The sequence below is a fragment of the Vitis vinifera genome, chromosome 12 (assembly GCF_030704535.1).
Source record: "Vitis vinifera cultivar Pinot Noir 40024 chromosome 12, ASM3070453v1".
Classification (NCBI taxonomy): domain Eukaryota; kingdom Viridiplantae; phylum Streptophyta; class Magnoliopsida; order Vitales; family Vitaceae; genus Vitis; species Vitis vinifera.
In genome coordinates this window covers 17,704,298-17,722,427 of record NC_081816.1, presented here as the reverse complement: position 1 = coordinate 17,722,427, position 18,130 = coordinate 17,704,298, and the positions used below count along the sequence as shown (strand labels likewise).

Sequence of the window (18,130 nt, the reverse complement as noted above, 5' to 3'; positions counted from 1 at the left end):
TGATAAAATCCAAGCTGCTGATTCCTTCCACATATGCCGCTGCAACCACCATTTGCCTCCGCATCCTAGACTTCCATCAATGCCAGCTTTCCAACACCAGCATTCGTCACAAATGGGCTCTAGTATGGGATTCCAATAATCTGGCAATCAGCTGCATCATTCTCAGCCTGTGTTTCATTCAGGTACTCGACCTAATGCTAGCATTGAGCCTTCCTTTACACAGGCACAGCCACCATTTCCAAGTCAGCTGTCATCGCAATCTTTTAATCAGATTGGAGGCTCACATTTAAGGGCGGAGTTCAGTAATCCTGTTGGAAGCTCCATGCAAGTGGACAGGGGATCTTTTGCTTGGATGCCTCCCCGTCATGAGAGTACCATGGAACACATCATTTGAGGTCTCCAATGAAGAACAAGGTCAGCGCTCCAGGTTTGGGTATTATCAATATGGATGCAGACCACAACAGCATCTATCTCAGGAGTCTTAGAATAAGGTGAAGGTAAAAGTCAAACAATTTTGAGCTTGGAAATCCGATTTGGCGTTCCCATCTGGACCATCATCTTTGTTATAATGTGATCCTCAATAAGTGTCAAATAAAGCCAATATGTACTCCCATCAGGCTTCTTATTTCTAGTAGCAGTATCTACCTAGAAACCGCCATAAGGAACTCGAGAAGCTAATCTGGAATAGTGTTGACGCACCATGAGATATTTCTTTTAGAAGTGAGCCAAGCAAGCGATCTTGAAAGCTGTTCTTGGAGCGACACTAGGCTACGGGCCTGCACTTTTTAAGCATATTATTTTGAATGTTGTTAAGAGGAGTAGTGGGGGAATGCAAGTGATTGATACAATGAAACGAGGCTTTAAATCAGGGTTGCCCTATTGAGTTGATGGATACATGACCATGACGTGCATGTATAAAGAGAAAGCGACATGGCCCATCAAGTGCTCCTCTCGTCGTGGCTGTCGCTTCCTGGTTCCATAGAATCATGGGTACACTCCTCGCTCGGGTGAGGAAGTATAAGTTCTTAGTGGCCCCGAGTGTATATATATCAGCAGCTACACTGTTGCTGAGTTGGGTGGCTGTGTACAAGATAGGGCTAGGGTTAGTGGTTTCGTCGCTGGCGCTGAGCCTCTCAGGGTGGATAATTGTGGTGGCTCATTTGCTGTCACTAAGGATACTACTCGTGCACACAAGAAATGGCATCAGAGTGGCATATCAGATGACATAGAATGGTGGGATTTGTACTCACAACTCCTCATATGATGACTTCAGATGATCAAAAGACTTCAGTGCACTCCCATGTAACGACCCGCACCCAACCATGTAGATATTGTCCGCTTTGGGCCCAAGGGGGCCCTCACGGCTTTAAAACGCGTCTACTTGGTTAAGAGGAGTCTCTACATATATAGCGTCAGGAACATTCTCCCCTATCCGATGTGGGACATTACAAACACCCTCCCATGGGACACAACGTTATATATAGAGTTTTATAATGAAATAAAATTGTAATTTAATTAAATTAGTAGTGTGTTATTAGAAATAAATTGGGAATTTATTAGTTTTATTTAAATAAGGAATAGATTAGTTAAATTATAGATAAATAGTAATAATTGTTTCTCTTATGTTATATTAGGTGAAGAGTAGATTATATTTTTTCAGAATTATTCTTCTCCCAAGCTTTCAAGGACTTCTTTTGAGGTAAGGGAAGTTAATGCAATATTTATAAAATTTAATTATTTTATATGTTATTTTGAATTGTGGAAAAGAAAATGATATTTTATTACCATGCATGGATCAAATTGTTTTGCACTAAATGTTATGTTGGAATACTTTGTTTTATTTATGACACAAAATATGGAGATATTATGTTGTGTAAATTTGAATACTTGAACAAAAACATCACTCTGGTTTATTTGGCCCTTGTCAACGGGATATAATAGTTGGCTATTCGACCCTGTCAACGGGATATAATAGTTGACCTTTACATTTCATGGTGGGAATGTAATTGATTTGGACCCCAGCCTCTAGGGGTTTCGGTTAGAGGTTACTAGTACTAGTAGTGTTTGGTTCCGTCCACCAGGAACAATTTGAGGCTAGCCACCCATTTGAAAAGTCCCACCTAACTGGGCATTTGATATTTGATAACCAGAGTAATGAAAAATTGAATGGATTTGATTGAGTCTGATGTGAAAGTGTTTGAATTTGATATGAAATTGGTTGGTTGAATTTTGAATATATTGGTATTTTTGAAACTCTGATATTTGATGAGAAAAAAAAAAATTGATATCTCCTATTTGAAATGAAAATATTTGATCCATGAATTGCATTAATATTCCTTATTGGGCTGTGAGCTCATTCCCAGTTGTTGAAAATTTTTCAGGTACTCTTAGTTCGGGTGAGGAGTGATGGTTAGGCTGAAGAATGGTCATCATTAGGATTTGACTTAGGATTTTATGTTGGATTTTGTTTAACTATTAGTTATGTTATTTTGGATCATTTGGTATTTGGAAGTTATTTGGAAATTGAACTTTGAGGATTTTAGATTTTGTTTCCGCTACTCTGAGCAGGTATTTGGTAATTGGTAACATCCAGTTACAATATGACTGTTTGGGTCAGATTATACTTTAAGCCTTCGGGTTTGAGGTGTGAAATGACCGTCACGCCCTTGGAGTGGGTCTTAGGGCGTGACATCCCAAGTATTGGTCAACATCAGCCGTCTCGTTAATTGCATATAGCAAAAATAACCGATGCAGCACCTATTTTCAAGATTGAAAAATGGCTTGCCAAGATGAGATCAGAGTGGTCGGCATACCTTGTTACAGATGCAATGTCGGGCAGCTTTGGGATTATTTATGTGACTGTTATGGCAGTTTACTACCGGTTTTCAGGCCAAGATGATATTGACGAGTTTGATGCAAGTGCTGAGGTCAACAAAGAAATTGGTACCGGACCTGATAGTATGAGCGGGGGACCACGAGATTCATGTCGTGGAAGCTGATGCTAAGGACTATAGAGAGCCTCCACCAGCTCTATTGTTTGAGCCTGGTGAGCTTCATTCACGGCCGTTTTGGAGAGTTGGGATTGCCGAGTGCATGGCCACCTTCCTCTTCCTCTACGTCATCATCTCGGCTATTATAGGTGTCGTCAAGTCCCCCAACTGGTGTGCTGTTGTTGGTTTTCAACTGCTCAGGTGCAATCTGTGGCGCGGGTATGAAAAAGGGGTTCCAAAGACATGCCTTTGAGATGCTGGGTGGTGGAATCAATGCCGTGGCTTCTGGCTACCCCAAGCTTGCTGGGCTCGGCGCTGAGATAGTTGGCACTGTCATTCTTGTCTACCCCGTTCTCTCTGCAACTGATGCCAAGAGCAATGTTAGAGACTCACATGTTTCAAATTTGGCTCCTCTCTCAATCGAGTTTGCAGTGCTCTTGGTTCATCCGGCAACCATCCCCATCACCGGAACCGGCATCAATCCTGCTAGGAGTCTCGGGCCGCCATCATCTACAACAAGGGAAATGCCTGGAATGATATGTGGATTTCCTTGGTTGGACCCTTCATTGGAGTTACTCTAGCTACCCTTGGCCACGTGCCACCTTCCATTTCTTCCTTTTGGTTTTAAAAATAGCTTTCTAAATCCCCTTCTTTAAATAATCCAAGTTTTTCCACTTAGAGTCTTACGTATCAAAAATCTCATTTTTAATAAAACTTTGCTGCCATTTTCTTTTCTGGCGAGCAATCCTCACATCTCCTCTGTTTTAAAAAAAAATGTTTTTAAAATAAGTGTGAATTTAATGCCGTAATTCCAAGTGATGGAATTTATGAAATTAGTTCATGCAAAAATAAACGGGCTTTGGTGGGAACCCAACATCAAATGAATTTGCTTTAAAATAAAAATGAATTTTGAATGAAGTGCCATGCATGCCTTTAGTGATTTTGTACTCAATTTAGTGACATATGAGCTACGTTTATGCTTTTTATTATGCACTGACCCCCTCTCTTGATAGCGCATATTGGTTCGCCACCCAGGTACATATTTACTCGCCTCATGGTCACTCCTTATGCTTGTTCGGATTCTCATACGTGTATGATCATTTAGAGTATTCGTTGGTTTATTCATCAATTGTCATGATTGTTTCACTTTAGTAGTAGAGACCCGACTTTAGGGACTTAGAGGGGTGCTACGGTCTTTACCGTACCTTCCCGATAAGTAACCTGACCCCCGAACCCGATCCGATTTTTCGTAGATCACCTTTTCCAAAATAAAGAGTCATACTTAGGGTTTTCTTTCTTATTTTGTTTACCCTTTTTAAAATAAAACAAAAATAAGTGACAACTCCAAATCATTTTCTTTGAATAAATAAAATCATTTTCGAAATAAAAATCGAGTTCGCCATCGAGTGGGAAACGCATGAGCCGAAATGCGGGGTCCACAATAATTTATCAAAAAAATTATATTTCTTATTATTATTGGACAAATAAATAAACATCTCTAATAATGGTACAAGTGTAAAGGCATGCATTTTATGATATCTTTTATATTTCTTTTTGTACTTTTAGAGTTGGAAGAAAGAGGTATTGTGAATATTGTTTGTGTTGCATGATGGGATGTTTTATAAATGTCCAACCTATACTTCTTAGCATACTTAAAATGTTTAAAACTATACGCTTAGACACTATTATAGGTGTCTAAAACTATATCTTGTTCTACTAATCAATTGACGTTTGGACATTTTTATTGTGTCCAATCTTCCAATTTCAGACATCTCCTCATTGTTTAGACTTCCAAATTCAAACAGCACGAAATGAAATTTTTTTTTCTATTGCACTTTTTCAAGATTTCTCACTCTTAAATAATTTCTATATTCTTCTTAATTATTTTTCAACTATTTTTATAATAATTTTTTTTGTCAAAAATTATATATATATGAACTAGTTATGAACATGATTTGAATACTCTTCTATCATTAAATAAGCTTTAGAAAAACAAATAAATATTCTAAAAAAAAACTAAAAATTAAATATAATTGTAAATAAGCAACATGATAGTCTAATAATAATAATAATTAAAATTAAGTTAAAATATAATATGACATTCACTATATATTCCTCTTAAATAATCCGAAATAATATTTAATTTTATTCCTAAGAATTTGTTTCTTTTACTGTTGAAATTAAGTTTAATAATAACTTAATAATTTACTATTACTCAAAGTTTAATTCAATTCACACTAAATCATCTTCTAGATATGTATTAATAATGCATGTATTATGTGTACTGTTGGATCAACATGTAAACATATGTGTATTGATATCACAGTGTGCATAAATTTTGCCATATTTTTCATGTATGATTTCATTTTTTATATTTTAGTCATATTTGTTGGTATCTTACCTACCTTTATAGTATTCAACATACATGTTTTATACTTCTTCGTATTCTTTATACCTTGTTGATATTTTTCATAGTCATTGTTTTTGTCCTAATTATCTATTTTCTAACATAATGATTTTTTTCGTACTTCGATCCCATTTTTTCATATTTTAATCTCAAACTTTATAATTACATTTATAATATTTGTATTTTTTATCATATTCTTCTTATCACCTTCATTCTTTGTACCCATGACCCTGTTATTCATATCTTATGTTTTTTTTCAATAGTTTTCATGTGTTAAATGTGGATTGAATAGAAAAAGATATAATAAAATGAATGTTAATTTTATACAATAATTATTAATCTTATCAACATGACTAACCTCAATTTATTTTTATCAACCCAAGTCAAACCCGAGATAAAACTAAGGCTTTAATATTACTATTTGGATCAAGAATTAGCTTAGACCACGTTTGATTCCCGAAAAATTTGAGGAAAAATATAAAAAATAAAAAATAAAAAGGAAAAAGAGAAGAAATAAACAAATGAAAGCAAATAAAAACTAAATTTAAAATCAATAACTCATTTTTATAAATTTATTTTTTATTTGCTATTTCAAATTTATTTAACTTATTTTAAGTGATTGATATAAAACTTAAATAATTTGAAAATATATAAATTTTTAACTAGTTTTAATCATATTTGATATTTTTTTTTACATATTTTCATTCGAAAACCAAATATAAAAATAAAATAAAATAAAACATTTTTTTAATATTTTTTTTCCTTTTCTTTGTATTTTCCAACAATGAACATACCCTTAAGGTTGGACTTGAGAAAATGAACTTGAGCTTAGAATAAGTGCCAACCCAACCCCAGGGACTTGAAGCACATCCTTACTACCGACTCCTTTCCCAAGCATCAAATTTCTCTTCCTGTGTATGGCTGCTGCCATATCTGTTGGGTTGCAGAGGAAGTGAGTTAAAAGAAAGACGAAGGCAAGAAAGAAAGTGGAGGAGAAAATAAAGAAAAAACAAAAGATGAGAAAAAACGGAAAAAAAAAAAAAAAAAAGCGAGAAAAGAAAAATTAAACAAACCTCCTTTTTGCTAAATTTTCCTACATAATTAACAAATTCATACAACAAAAAAGCAAGCAAGTGAAGAATCTTTGTTTTCCCTTTATTTTTTTGGCTAACTTATACACATTCTTATTGATATTTACACTTGATCCATACAAACATCATCCCTCAACCCTTTCTTCCCAAAACAATTACCTTGCTAATTGCACACCAATTCCAAGAAATCAGAACTCCAAAACAATGCTGTCTCACCAATTTGTTCTCTTGCTAACGAGGATATAACACAAAGCCCAACACGGGGTTGGCTTTTTATACAAAATCCGCTCTACTCCGGAGGGCATCATGGCTGACCGATCATGTCTTTACGTGTGTATGATCCTTGCATGTCAAATACCAGATATATCAGCCACAAACTAATCTTCCACCAGATGATCCCAAGTAAAGTGATAGCCATGTGAGCGCAAAGAAGCTGTCACTGAGATAAATAAATTAATAGCATTAGCCCAAGGACAAGCCAACCAGTTCATAGGGGCGGATACAGATCAAATCATGCCCAAATATGTGTGTCCAAAAGGCATACTATAGGGATGTACTTCCTCCAGCTGGATTGAACAAACTCCAGTGTCTGAAGGATCAATGTTGCTAAAGAATAGAAATTACTCCACAAAAGTGTTTTATTTTACCTTGATGTATTTGATTCTCTGTAGCAAGATCAAAAGCTTTTAAGGTCGTATTCCATTCATACGAGGAGATTGAGGGCCAGAGAAAGTGTGCAGTGGCCTTTTCACAAATGGATGGTCCAGTAACTGACCAGCAGTAGGCCGATCACTAGGGTTGACTTGCAAGCATTTGAGGATAAAATTTCGGGCATCTGATGACAAGGAATTAGAAACAGGAGGAGGTTCACCCTTGCCAATCCTAAATAACGCTTGCATCTGCCAAGCCATATAGAGATATTCCGTTATTAGAACTCAAACTATAAAATCAGAGATGGACTGCATTCCAAGTTATCAAATTGATTATCAGGTAACAACACAATTATTTTCCCTTAGACACCAAAGGCATGTTTGGTACACTGGAATAGGAATGGGAATGGAAACTGGAAATGTACTCCATTTTTCATTCATAACTGGGCTTAGTCTACTTATATTAGAAATGAGAATAGGAATATAAAAAAAAAACCGTTCTCATGGAAACAAAAACACATTCTTGTCAGGAATTTTTATTCCTCTCTTTCACATAATATTGTGATCCACCCCTCCATTCCCATCTCTAAACAGAAACCTCCCAATTAACTTTGCATAGGACTTGACATAGATAACACTAAAACTTGATTTCTTAAGTGGCAAGATCAACGGCAATATCAAGAAGCATATTAACACAAGTCTGGTTATCATATCTTCTGAATACAAGAATAGAGCATTTAAGGAATATAAGGTTGAGTTATGCATGACAACACAAAGCAAGATGCATGGTCAATATTTGCATACACAAAGTACTTGATTGAAGGAAGAGTGCAAATCTACAAGTTTAAAATCTTGCTTTTCAAACTTAGATGGAAGAAAAATTAATATCAAACCTTATGCCAAGAATGTTTCTGTAAAACCTGTTTTCTAGCCCAAAGATGAGTCATTGGTCAAGTTTCAAGAAAGAAAAGTTCCAGAGGCAGTCTGGGTGCCTTTAGAGCTTCCTAGATAACACAAGCAATAATCAAGTCAAAACCTTATTCAGAAACATTCAACTTCCAATTCAGTGATAAAATGTCTGGTGTTTCAAAATGTTAGCAATTGGCAATTCAACAAGATTTTGAATCTGCTAGCATGAGTTCCAGTGTCATCTGCACTGTCCTTCATCAGGGAAGGTCACACAATCAGGAATGTGAGGCTCCTTCACCCAGATTATATGACAAACTGAAGTTACAAAAGAAGAAATTTAAAATTAAAATTTAAAAGAAGAAAAAATCTGGAGTGACTGCAAAATGTCATCTGACAACTGAGAAAAGTTGTTGCCAATGATTCGAGCCTATTTAGTCCTGCACTTGTAAATTGGAGTGTTTGATAACATAAAAGAAAATATTGATAAATCCATGGTATTCATATATGACAGCCAGGACAAGACAGATATTGAGTGGCATTCTCTAAACCAAGTTGATTGAAGAAATTACAAATGGAACTATAGAGAAAAAGAAAGAAACTTAACAGTCTTGCATGAAATAACAATACATAAAAAGGAAAAACATAATTCATAATTGCCAATTATCCAAAGATAAATGGATTCGGATTGAACCTTCTTTTATATATCCAAATCCAACAATCCAGCCTTTCCACTTAAAACCATGTGTTGATAATCACCAAATGATAAGGTGCGTGGATCTAAGAAGCTCTTGGATTCAACCAACCAAATAATTTCAGACATGTTTTTTATTTTAGTGGTTTTATTCTTGAGATGTTACAGGTGTAAATTGTTTTTTGAATCCTTCAAAAAGGGGTAGACTTTGGGTCAAGATCTTCACCCTTGCTTTAAAATCATCAGCATTTTCAAAGTTAGAGCCAAACTCAACCAATTTCCATATCATCAATTTGAATAACAAGTAATTGAAGGGCACAGACAGAAGAACAAAACAAGAAAAAATATTAAAGAAAATAATGTTGTATATCTACGAAATGTCATACGTACGCCTTCCAAGTGGGAATATGGGGGTCGACGAGTCAATATCTCTAACACAGTGCATCCAAGGCTCCATATATCAGCTGCAAGCCCATAGCCCTTATTCTTCCGGTTAACGACCTATAGTTACACAATGAAATCACAAACTCATACTATCTACAAAGAAACAAGAATAATTCATAAACTCAAACTATCTATAAGAAACGCTTGAGCATATTGTGCCTTATAATATAATGTAAATTTTCCTAAATCATTTTGATGCCTAGATTTAGACTTGGGATTTGAGTTTTGAATCCCAACTGCTATATGATTTTTGAATAAAAAATTCATAGATCCATGGTTTTAACATCTTTATAGGGCTCAAAAAAGCTCAAGAGTCCACATTTTGGGACTTAACACCAAATGTAATACAAGATTCCAATAGCCACTTAAAATAGTTAAATATGCTTCCAGAAAAAACTAGCAAATATCCATTAATCCATGAGTGAAAGAAACAACAACGTTGAAAGAGTGTTGCAAGTAGTTAAATTTGAACTTTGTTCCCATAAATATTACCATGCTTATCAGTCAGCCACAACATGCCACAGTAGGGTTGTAACTTTGTTATGGAAGATACAAGTATCAATAATAGGCACACCCAAATCAATAATCAAGTGAAATAGAGGGTATGTATTTTTGTAATGCAAAATTGTTAGGTTGTTCTAAAGGATGTGGCTAAGAGGATGCTAGGCTGCTTATTGAATTGCTACTGTTTTGTTTTTCTTTTTAATTTGTGGTGTGCTTTTACATGGAATTATCGAACTTTACCGCTTGAACAATGCAAAGGCTGAATTGCCACCATACTTTCTTTTTTTTTTTTTTCTTTTTTTTGTCTTTTTTGATAAATAAAACCAAATGCATTACAAAATAAAAACGCCACAAAGACACTCCAAAGCACATAGGACGTATACAAAAAGCGCCTAATAGCACATAAACAAGAAAAGAACCCCAACAACCCCCTCCTTCAACTAGAACCCAACGACTCAATAAAATCAAGTAAAGACAGAGAATCAGTCTCCATATACTACTTTACCCAAGAAAACAAATTTCTAAAAAATAATCTTTAAAAATGAACAAAATGCTCCTTATTCTCAAATGACTTGAGATTTCTCTCCTTTCAAACGTCCAAAATAAATTTAAAGGAGCTACTCTCCAAACTTTTTTCCTCCTTTTGCCCACAAAAGAACTGTGCCACCCTAAAAGAGCCTCCTTTACCATAGCAACTTGCACCCAATGAATACCGAAGAGATCAAACAACAACTGCCAAAGGATCTTAACCAGAGAACAATAAAGGAGGATGTGATCTATGAATTCTTCTTCTTTTTTGCAAAGAAAACACCTATTGACCAAAGATTACCCTCCTTTTTGAAGCTGATCTAAAGTAAAAAAATTTCCCCAAGTTGTCTCCCATGCAAAAAAGTCAACTTTTGAAGGGACCCACGAATTCCAAACTACTCACATTGGAAATGACACAACAACCCCCAATTCCAAATCAGCATATAAATGACTCACAGAGAACTTATTATTGTACAAGTTCATTCACACCAACTTATCTTCCTCCTCTCTATCAACTACCTTTCCTTGCAACTTGAAAAATAAATCTTCAACTTCATCCACTACCCAATCATTCAAAGAACATGAGAAACAAGGGTTTCAATGACCTCTCTTCCCATGTTGAACCCAAAGATCTGCCACCCAAGCCTCTTTTGCAACAGCTAAGGCATATAAAGAGGGGAAGGAAACACACAATGGTTCATCCCCACCCCATTTATCAATCCAAAACTTCACCCTCCTATCACCTGCTACAAAAGGAAAAAAAACCCAAGAAAATGTTTTGTTCCTTCCTAATGGATTTCCAAAGCCTGACTCCATACCTAACTCTAACTTCACCAAAACACCACCCACCCTCTTCCTTTCCATATTTGCCACTAATCAATCGTGTCCAAAAGGCACCTCTTTTAGTGGCATACCACCAACTCCATTTGCACAAAAGCGCCTTATTTAATAGAGACAAATGTTGAATCCCTAACCCGCCCTTGCTCTTCTCCAAAATGTTGATTTCCGTGTGAATATCCCTAATTTGTTGGGATTTTATTTTGTATTCAAACCAGGATGGTTTCCCACTTTTTGTTTTGATTTTTTTTCCTTTTCTTAGTCATGTATCTCCTAGATTGTAGCTAGATTTTTAATTGGTTGATTCGATTCTTAGCATATATAATTTTGATGTTGTACATGCTTTGAAGAGAGATATAGAAATATACCAAGTTTTCTGCATGGTATCAAAGCGGTTTCCCATTGGGATCGACTCCTATTCTCTAATGCCTTTTTTTTTCGGCAACAGGTGACCTGAACCCCCTACTGCTATCTCGCCATGAATGGTCTTCTCCAACCTAGTCGCAAATTGTCCTAGGTTCATTAGTCCAATCCAAACGTGATTCAATCCTGTCACAAATTGATCCAATCCAGACGAATCTTCCGAAATGACTACCAATAGTCAACAATCAGTCTCTGAAGTCAACTCTAGGTTGGAGACCCTCACTTCCAATGACCATAGAGGATCCAATGGCTCTTTTCTTCCCATCACAGGTCACAAGTTGAATGAGAATAACTATCTCCAATGGTCTTAGTCCATTCTTATGTTTATCGGCAGCAAGGATAAGGATAGCCACCTCACTGGAGAAATCGTTCAACCCAAAAGTGATGATCCCATATTTCGAACTTGGAAGACAAAGAATAATATGGTCAAATCATGACTTATCAATTCCATGACCAATGAGATCGGTGAAAACTTTCTTCTCTACAAGACCACAAAAGAGATGTGGGATGCGGTTAAAGAAACATATTCCACTAAAGAAAATACGATAGAACAGGTTGATATCAAGAGTGTTCTTCATGATCTCCGTCAAGGGGATTTAACCGTCACCAATTACTACAATATTCTTGGTCACCACTAGCAACAATTGGATGTTTACGAGTATGATTGGAATTACCTTGAAGATGTTGCTAAGTATCAAAAGATTGTGGAGAAAATATGGCTTTTCAATTCTTATTGGGCCTCAACAAGGACCTTGATGAGGTTTGTGGGAGGATCCTTGGTACCAAACCCCTTCCAACAATCCATGAAGCCTTCATAGAGGTAAAGAGAGATTTATCTATAGAATGTTGATTAGAATGACTAATTCATGAATCTAAATGACGAATCAAAAAATTCTATGGAATCATGAAAGAAGGAAAGATCCTTCGGATCTAGTCATACCATTACATTATATTGACAATTTCAAAAAACTATTGATACTATCATCTTAGTATGATGGCAATCGGGGAAGTATGCCCCCATCGTCTAGTGGTTCAAGACATCTCTCTTTCAAGGAGGCAGTGGGGATTCGAATTCCCCTGGGGGTAAAAAGAAAGGAAATAGATCATGGATTATCAATAATCTTAGAATTGATTCTTCTTGGATCAATGCCCGAGCAAGTAATGGGGACAAACTGTAAATTCATTGGCAATATGTCTACGTTGGTTCAAATCCAACTCGCCCCCCTATAATTCGTTGATCCAACATGAAATACTATAGCCCATTTGTTTGCTAGAAATGTCAGATACAAAATAATAACGAAAGTCAGATTTTCTTATACATACCTACCCCCATTTATTTGTATTTGCTTTACTTATTTGTTTTGTTCCTACAAATTCTGATCTTGCTAATGATCTAGATTCATATTAGGATCTGTAAGTATAAAGTCTAAGGAAAGGAAAAGAGTAAAGAAAAAAAATACTTTTTTCATTGAAACTCATGTTAGGCAAGCAAACTGTTGCAGCTACTACTGAAAGCTCTACTCTTGCAACCGGGTCAGTCCAGCAACAATGGAGAAAATCAGCAACGAAAGGAAAGACCTTGGTGTGACCATTTCAAGAAACATGGTCATGCAAAGGATATGTTGGGACATCTATGGTAAACCTGTAGATTGGATACTGCAGTCAAATGGATGTGACAGCTGAGCAAACAATGCCACACCAATTCCACCTCTCAGCCCAAATCAAAACCGTTTAGCAAACAGCAGTTAGATCTTTTATAGAAACTACTCCAATAGTCACAGCAACCTAAACCACCTCAGCCCACTTCCATAATTAGTATTGGCTCTGTTGCACAAAAAGGTAATTTCTTGAGTGCTTTAAATGCTAAACAGAAAAGGACAAGACCATGGATTGTTGACTCTGGTGCATCTGATCAGACAGAAGATGCAAATGCTTTTGACAAATATGATCCCTGCTCTTCGAATTATTTTGTCTGCATTGCTGATGGATCGTTGTCCAAGGTTGTTGGTTCTAGTTCAGTGACTGTTTCAAAGGACTTGACTCTTCACTCTGTCTTACTTGTTCCAAATCTAGATTGCAATTTGTTGTCCATTAGTAAACTAACAAAAAACCTTAAGTGTGTTGCTAAATTTTTTCCTAATCACTGTGAATTTCAGGTTATGAATTCGGGGATGATGATTGGAAATGCTAAGGTGCATGAGGGGCCCTACCTACTTCAGGCCAATAAGTATCCTAATCCCAGTCATTCTCAAGCCAACAATTCTCAAGCTCATTCTATTCAGTCCAATTCTGTTCTTTCCATTCGTAGTGATAATAAAAATGATGCCATATTGTTGTGGCATTATAGATTAGGTCATCCAAATTTTGTGTATCTTGAGAAAATGTTTCCATCATTATTTAATAAAAATTCCAAGTCTTTTCATTGTGAAATTTGTCAAATGTCTAAACATGTGCATAATTCTTATCCTAACCAAATTTACTAGACTTTTCATCCATTTTCAATGATACACAATGATATTTGGGGTCCATCTAGGATCAAGAACATTTTTGGATCAAGATGGTTTGTCACCTTTATCGATGATCACACTAAACTCACTTGAATATTTCTCATGATAGATAAATCCGAAGTTGGCCAAATCTTCATAAACTTTCATAAAATGATCCAAAATCAATTTTAAGCCTAAATTCAAATCCTCAAGACTGATAATGGAAGAAAATACTTCCATTCTGCTCTGGGTACCTATTTGATGAATCAAGGAATTATATACCAAAGTTCATATGTTAATACTCCTCAACAAAATGGAGTAGCCAAGCAGAAAAATAGACATCTACTTGAGGTTTCCCATTCCATCATGTTCACCTCTAACATTCCTTAAGACTTCTGGGGTGAGGCTGTTCTTACTGCTACATATCTCACTAGAAGAATGCCATCCCATATTCTCAACTATCAAAGTCCTTGTCAAGTCCTTCTCCATTCCTATCCTAATTCTCGGCTAATCTCCTCCATTCCCATCACAGTGTTTGGCTGCTCTGCCTTCATCCATATTCATTCCCAACATTGCTCCAAACTTGATCCAAAAGCTCAAATGTCTCTTCCTTGGGTATTCTCCGAGCCAAAAAGGGTATAAATGTTACCCTTCTACTCAACGGAAAATTTACGTATCCATAGATGTAACATTCTTTGAAATTCAACCCTTTTACCTCAAAACTGATATTCAAGGGGAGAATCGACTACGAGAATATCAGTTTTTAAACATAAATACTAATTTTCTTGATAAGAGTCTTGATTCTTCTTGCCCTTCATCTTTCCTTCCACCCAAGACTGAGACATCTTCCAATCTTCAATCAGAGCCCATATCCAAGACCATACAGCCTTCACAATCTTCAAGTCCTGACCTTCCACCTGATCAAACTCAACATCCAGCCTCACCTATTGTCTATACCATTAAAAAAAAAGGTGGGGTGGGGGGGGGGGGGGGGGGGGGCGCTCAGAAGAAGGGGGAAATCCAAGTGCATCCAATGCAAAACCAAAGTCTGAATCGGATTCGAAAGATTCTGAAAATTCACCAGGTAACACCACTGCTGAACCTCTTTTGAATGAAGCTTCTAATGATCTAGATCTGCCTAGTGCTCTAAGAAAAGGAGTGAGGGGTGAGGTCCTGCACTAAACATCCTTTTCAGAACTTTGTGTCCTATAATGAGCTGTCTCCATCATATAGGGCATTTTCCATGAAAGATAACTAAAGTACAGCTTCCTAGAACTATTCACGAGGCTCTCAATCAATCAGATTGGAGAAAGGTTGTTTTTTATGAGATGAGTGCTTTGGAAAAGACAAGTACATGGGAAATTGTTGATCTACCAAAAGATAAGAATATGGTGGGATGTAAGTGGATCTTTACAATTAAACATAGAGGCAACGGAAGTGTTGAAAGGTTGAAGGCACGACTCGTTGCAAAAGGATTCACTCAAGCTTATGGGGTTGATTACCAGGAGACATTTGTTGCGAAACTCAATGTTGTTAGAGTCTTACTCTCTCTTGCTGCTAATATGGACTGGTCACTAAACCAGTTAGATGTGAAGAAAGCCTTCCTCATTGGTGACTTGGAGGAGAAAGTGTATATGGAGATTCCCCCTGGCTTCAAAGGAAACAATGACTCTTAACAAGGTATGTAAACTTCGGAAAGCATTATATGGCCTTAAACAGTCTCCTCGTGCTTGGTTTGACAAATTCACAAAGGTCATCAAGAAGAATGGTTATACTCAGTGCCAATCTGATCACACCTTGTTTGTTAAGTTCTCTATAGGAGGAAAAATAGCTATTCTTATTGTGTATGTCAATGACAATTCTTACTAGAGATTATGATCAAGAGAAAGTTACTTTGAAAAATCTCCTTGCCAAGGAATTTGAGATAGAAGACTTGGGTGATCTCAAGTATTTCCCAAGAATGGAAGTGTCTTGTCTACGGAAGGAATTTGCATTTCTCAAAGAAAATACATCCTTGATCTTCTAGAGACTAGTATGCTTGGGTGTAAACCTTTAGACATACCTATGGACTCCAATGTCAAGCTTGGCTTAGATCAAGACAATTCTTCAGTTGACAAAGGATATCAACGGCTCATAGGGAAGTTGATATATCTTTCCCACACAAGACTAGATATCGGATTCTCTGTTTGTTTGGTTAGCAGATTTATGAATAATCCTACCAAAGAAATTATGATCTACACTGATGCAGATTGGGTTGGCTCTCCTATAGACCGTAGATCTACATCTGGTTATTGTTCATATGTCTGGGGCAATCCTGTTACATAGCGGAGCAAAAGGCAAACTGTTGTTGCTAGGAGTAGTGCTGAAGCCGAATTTACAGCCTTAGCCAATGGAATTTGTGAGGGCATGTGGATTAAGAGACTATTGGAAGAACTCAAGTTTTCTATTGATAGTCCTATGAGAATTTTTTGTGACAATCAAGCTGCAATTAGTATTGCTAAAAATCCTGTTCATCACGACATGACTAAGCATGTGGAGATTGACCGTCATTTCACTAAAGAGAAGATTGATGAGGGGATTATCACTCTTGGATACATGCCAACAGCTCTTCAAACAGCCGACATCCTCACCAAAGCTCTTCCTAGGGTCAACTTTGAAGAAATAAAGTCCCAGCTGGGCATGTTGAACATCTACAGCCCAACTTGAGAGGCAGTGTTGATTTCTGTGTTAATATCCCTAATTTGTTGGGATTTTTATTTTGTATTCAAACCAGGGTTTGTTTCCCACATTCTGTTCTGATTTTTTTTCTTTTTCTTAGGCGTGTTTCTCTTAGATTGTAGCTAGATTTTTATTTGGCTGATTCGATTCTTAGCATATATAATTTTGATGTTATACATGCTCTGAAGAGAGATATAGAAATATACCAAGTTTTCTGCAAAGTTATATGCAAAACACATAGTGGACCACTTCACAAGATGTATATTTTTATCCAACCTTCCACCTCCCCATAGGAAATCCCTCTCAATTTTCATCGACTCAATCTAACTATCTTCAATGTATGGAACAAAGACAAAATAAATGGGAATACCAGATAAAGTGCTCTTGATGAGAGTTAACCTCCCCCCTTTTGAGATGAATAATTTTCCAAATGCTTGCCTTACTTGTTACTAAATTTTTTACACTTTAATATGAATACATGTTTTCCATGTCTAAAAATGATAGCTCCCCAACTTCAAAACAAATTTGACAAAAGATTTGCAAAATATAGGAAGCAATAAAAAGATTGATTATAGGCCTGGTGGGACCAATTACCCCCCTGGTTGATCTTAAGGCCCAATTAGGTGGCAAGGCCTCAAGGGGTTAGGTGAGGAGGATGTGAGAGGTTCAACGTTCAGGGTACTAATAGGGACCAAAAAAAGGGAAAAGAAAAAAGAGAAAAAGACATATTATCAATCACAAAAATAAAAATTAAGAATTATTTTTTTAAAAAAAAAGAAGCAAAAGAGATTAAATTAAAATCTAAAAAATTAAAAAGAAAAAAAAAAGAATTGGTTATAAGGATGGCAATGGAGTAAATTAACTAGGACCTAACTGCAGAATCCTTCTATTAATATTTTTGTATTAGACTAATTTTCTTATAACAAATAATGAAGCCAAGGTTTCCACCTCTCAGAAAAGAAATCACCAATTCAAACTAATATGAGAATTCTGCAGTTCCGTACATCCACTAATGTGAGTGCATTGGTAGCTGGTTGTGTGGAATTATTAACAGCTCATACATGATGGTAAATCTAAATGCATTGACAGAAAAATGCAAATAAGAGATGACATCAGCTAAGTGTCCATGATGCTAGAGGCCTAGAATATGTGGAGCTGTGAAGGTTCATATGCTGTGGAACCTTAGCTCCGAGCAACAATTTGAAAAAAATAAAAACTAATCAATTAATTGATAGAAAGAGCTTTCTTCCAAGAAAAAACTGAACTACTCCATTTTCAGTTTAGTTATATCACTTCTTTTTCTTAATAAATCGCTTACTAAAGATGGTTCCAGAGACTGCATCACAAGCATGCTGGATCACAATAGAAAAGCCTACTAACATCAACAGTTGAGTAAATATAGTTCTCAATCCAATACAGTATATGAACTGTTCATAAAAATGAAGATATCAA

At 36.2% G+C, this 18,130-nt stretch overlaps 1 protein-coding gene and 1 pseudogene across 2 annotated transcripts in view; one reads left to right on the top strand and one right to left on the bottom strand.

Annotated features, from left to right (window-relative positions):
* The first annotated feature begins 2,828 nt into the window (after positions 1–2,828).
* LOC100246356 (aquaporin PIP1-2-like) lies at positions 2,829–3,841 on the top strand (annotated as a pseudogene).
* Positions 3,842–6,460: 2,619 nt separating this feature from the next.
* LOC100241228 (mitogen-activated protein kinase kinase kinase 1) overlaps positions 6,461–18,130 on the bottom strand; it is a 52,397-nt gene continuing 40,727 nt past the window's right edge. The window contains exons 7-9 of one of the 2 annotated variants that reach the window (XM_010659533.3): positions 9,129–9,239; positions 7,136–7,387; positions 6,461–6,927 (exon numbers count right to left, since the gene is read on the bottom strand). In XM_010659533.3, the coding sequence (XP_010657835.1) occupies positions 7,175–7,387; positions 9,129–9,239 (324 nt within the window). In that variant the 3' untranslated portion in view covers positions 6,461–6,927; positions 7,136–7,174. The remainder of the gene's footprint in view (positions 6,928–7,135; positions 7,388–9,128; positions 9,240–18,130) is intronic. The other variant, XM_010659534.3, reaches the window with a different exon arrangement.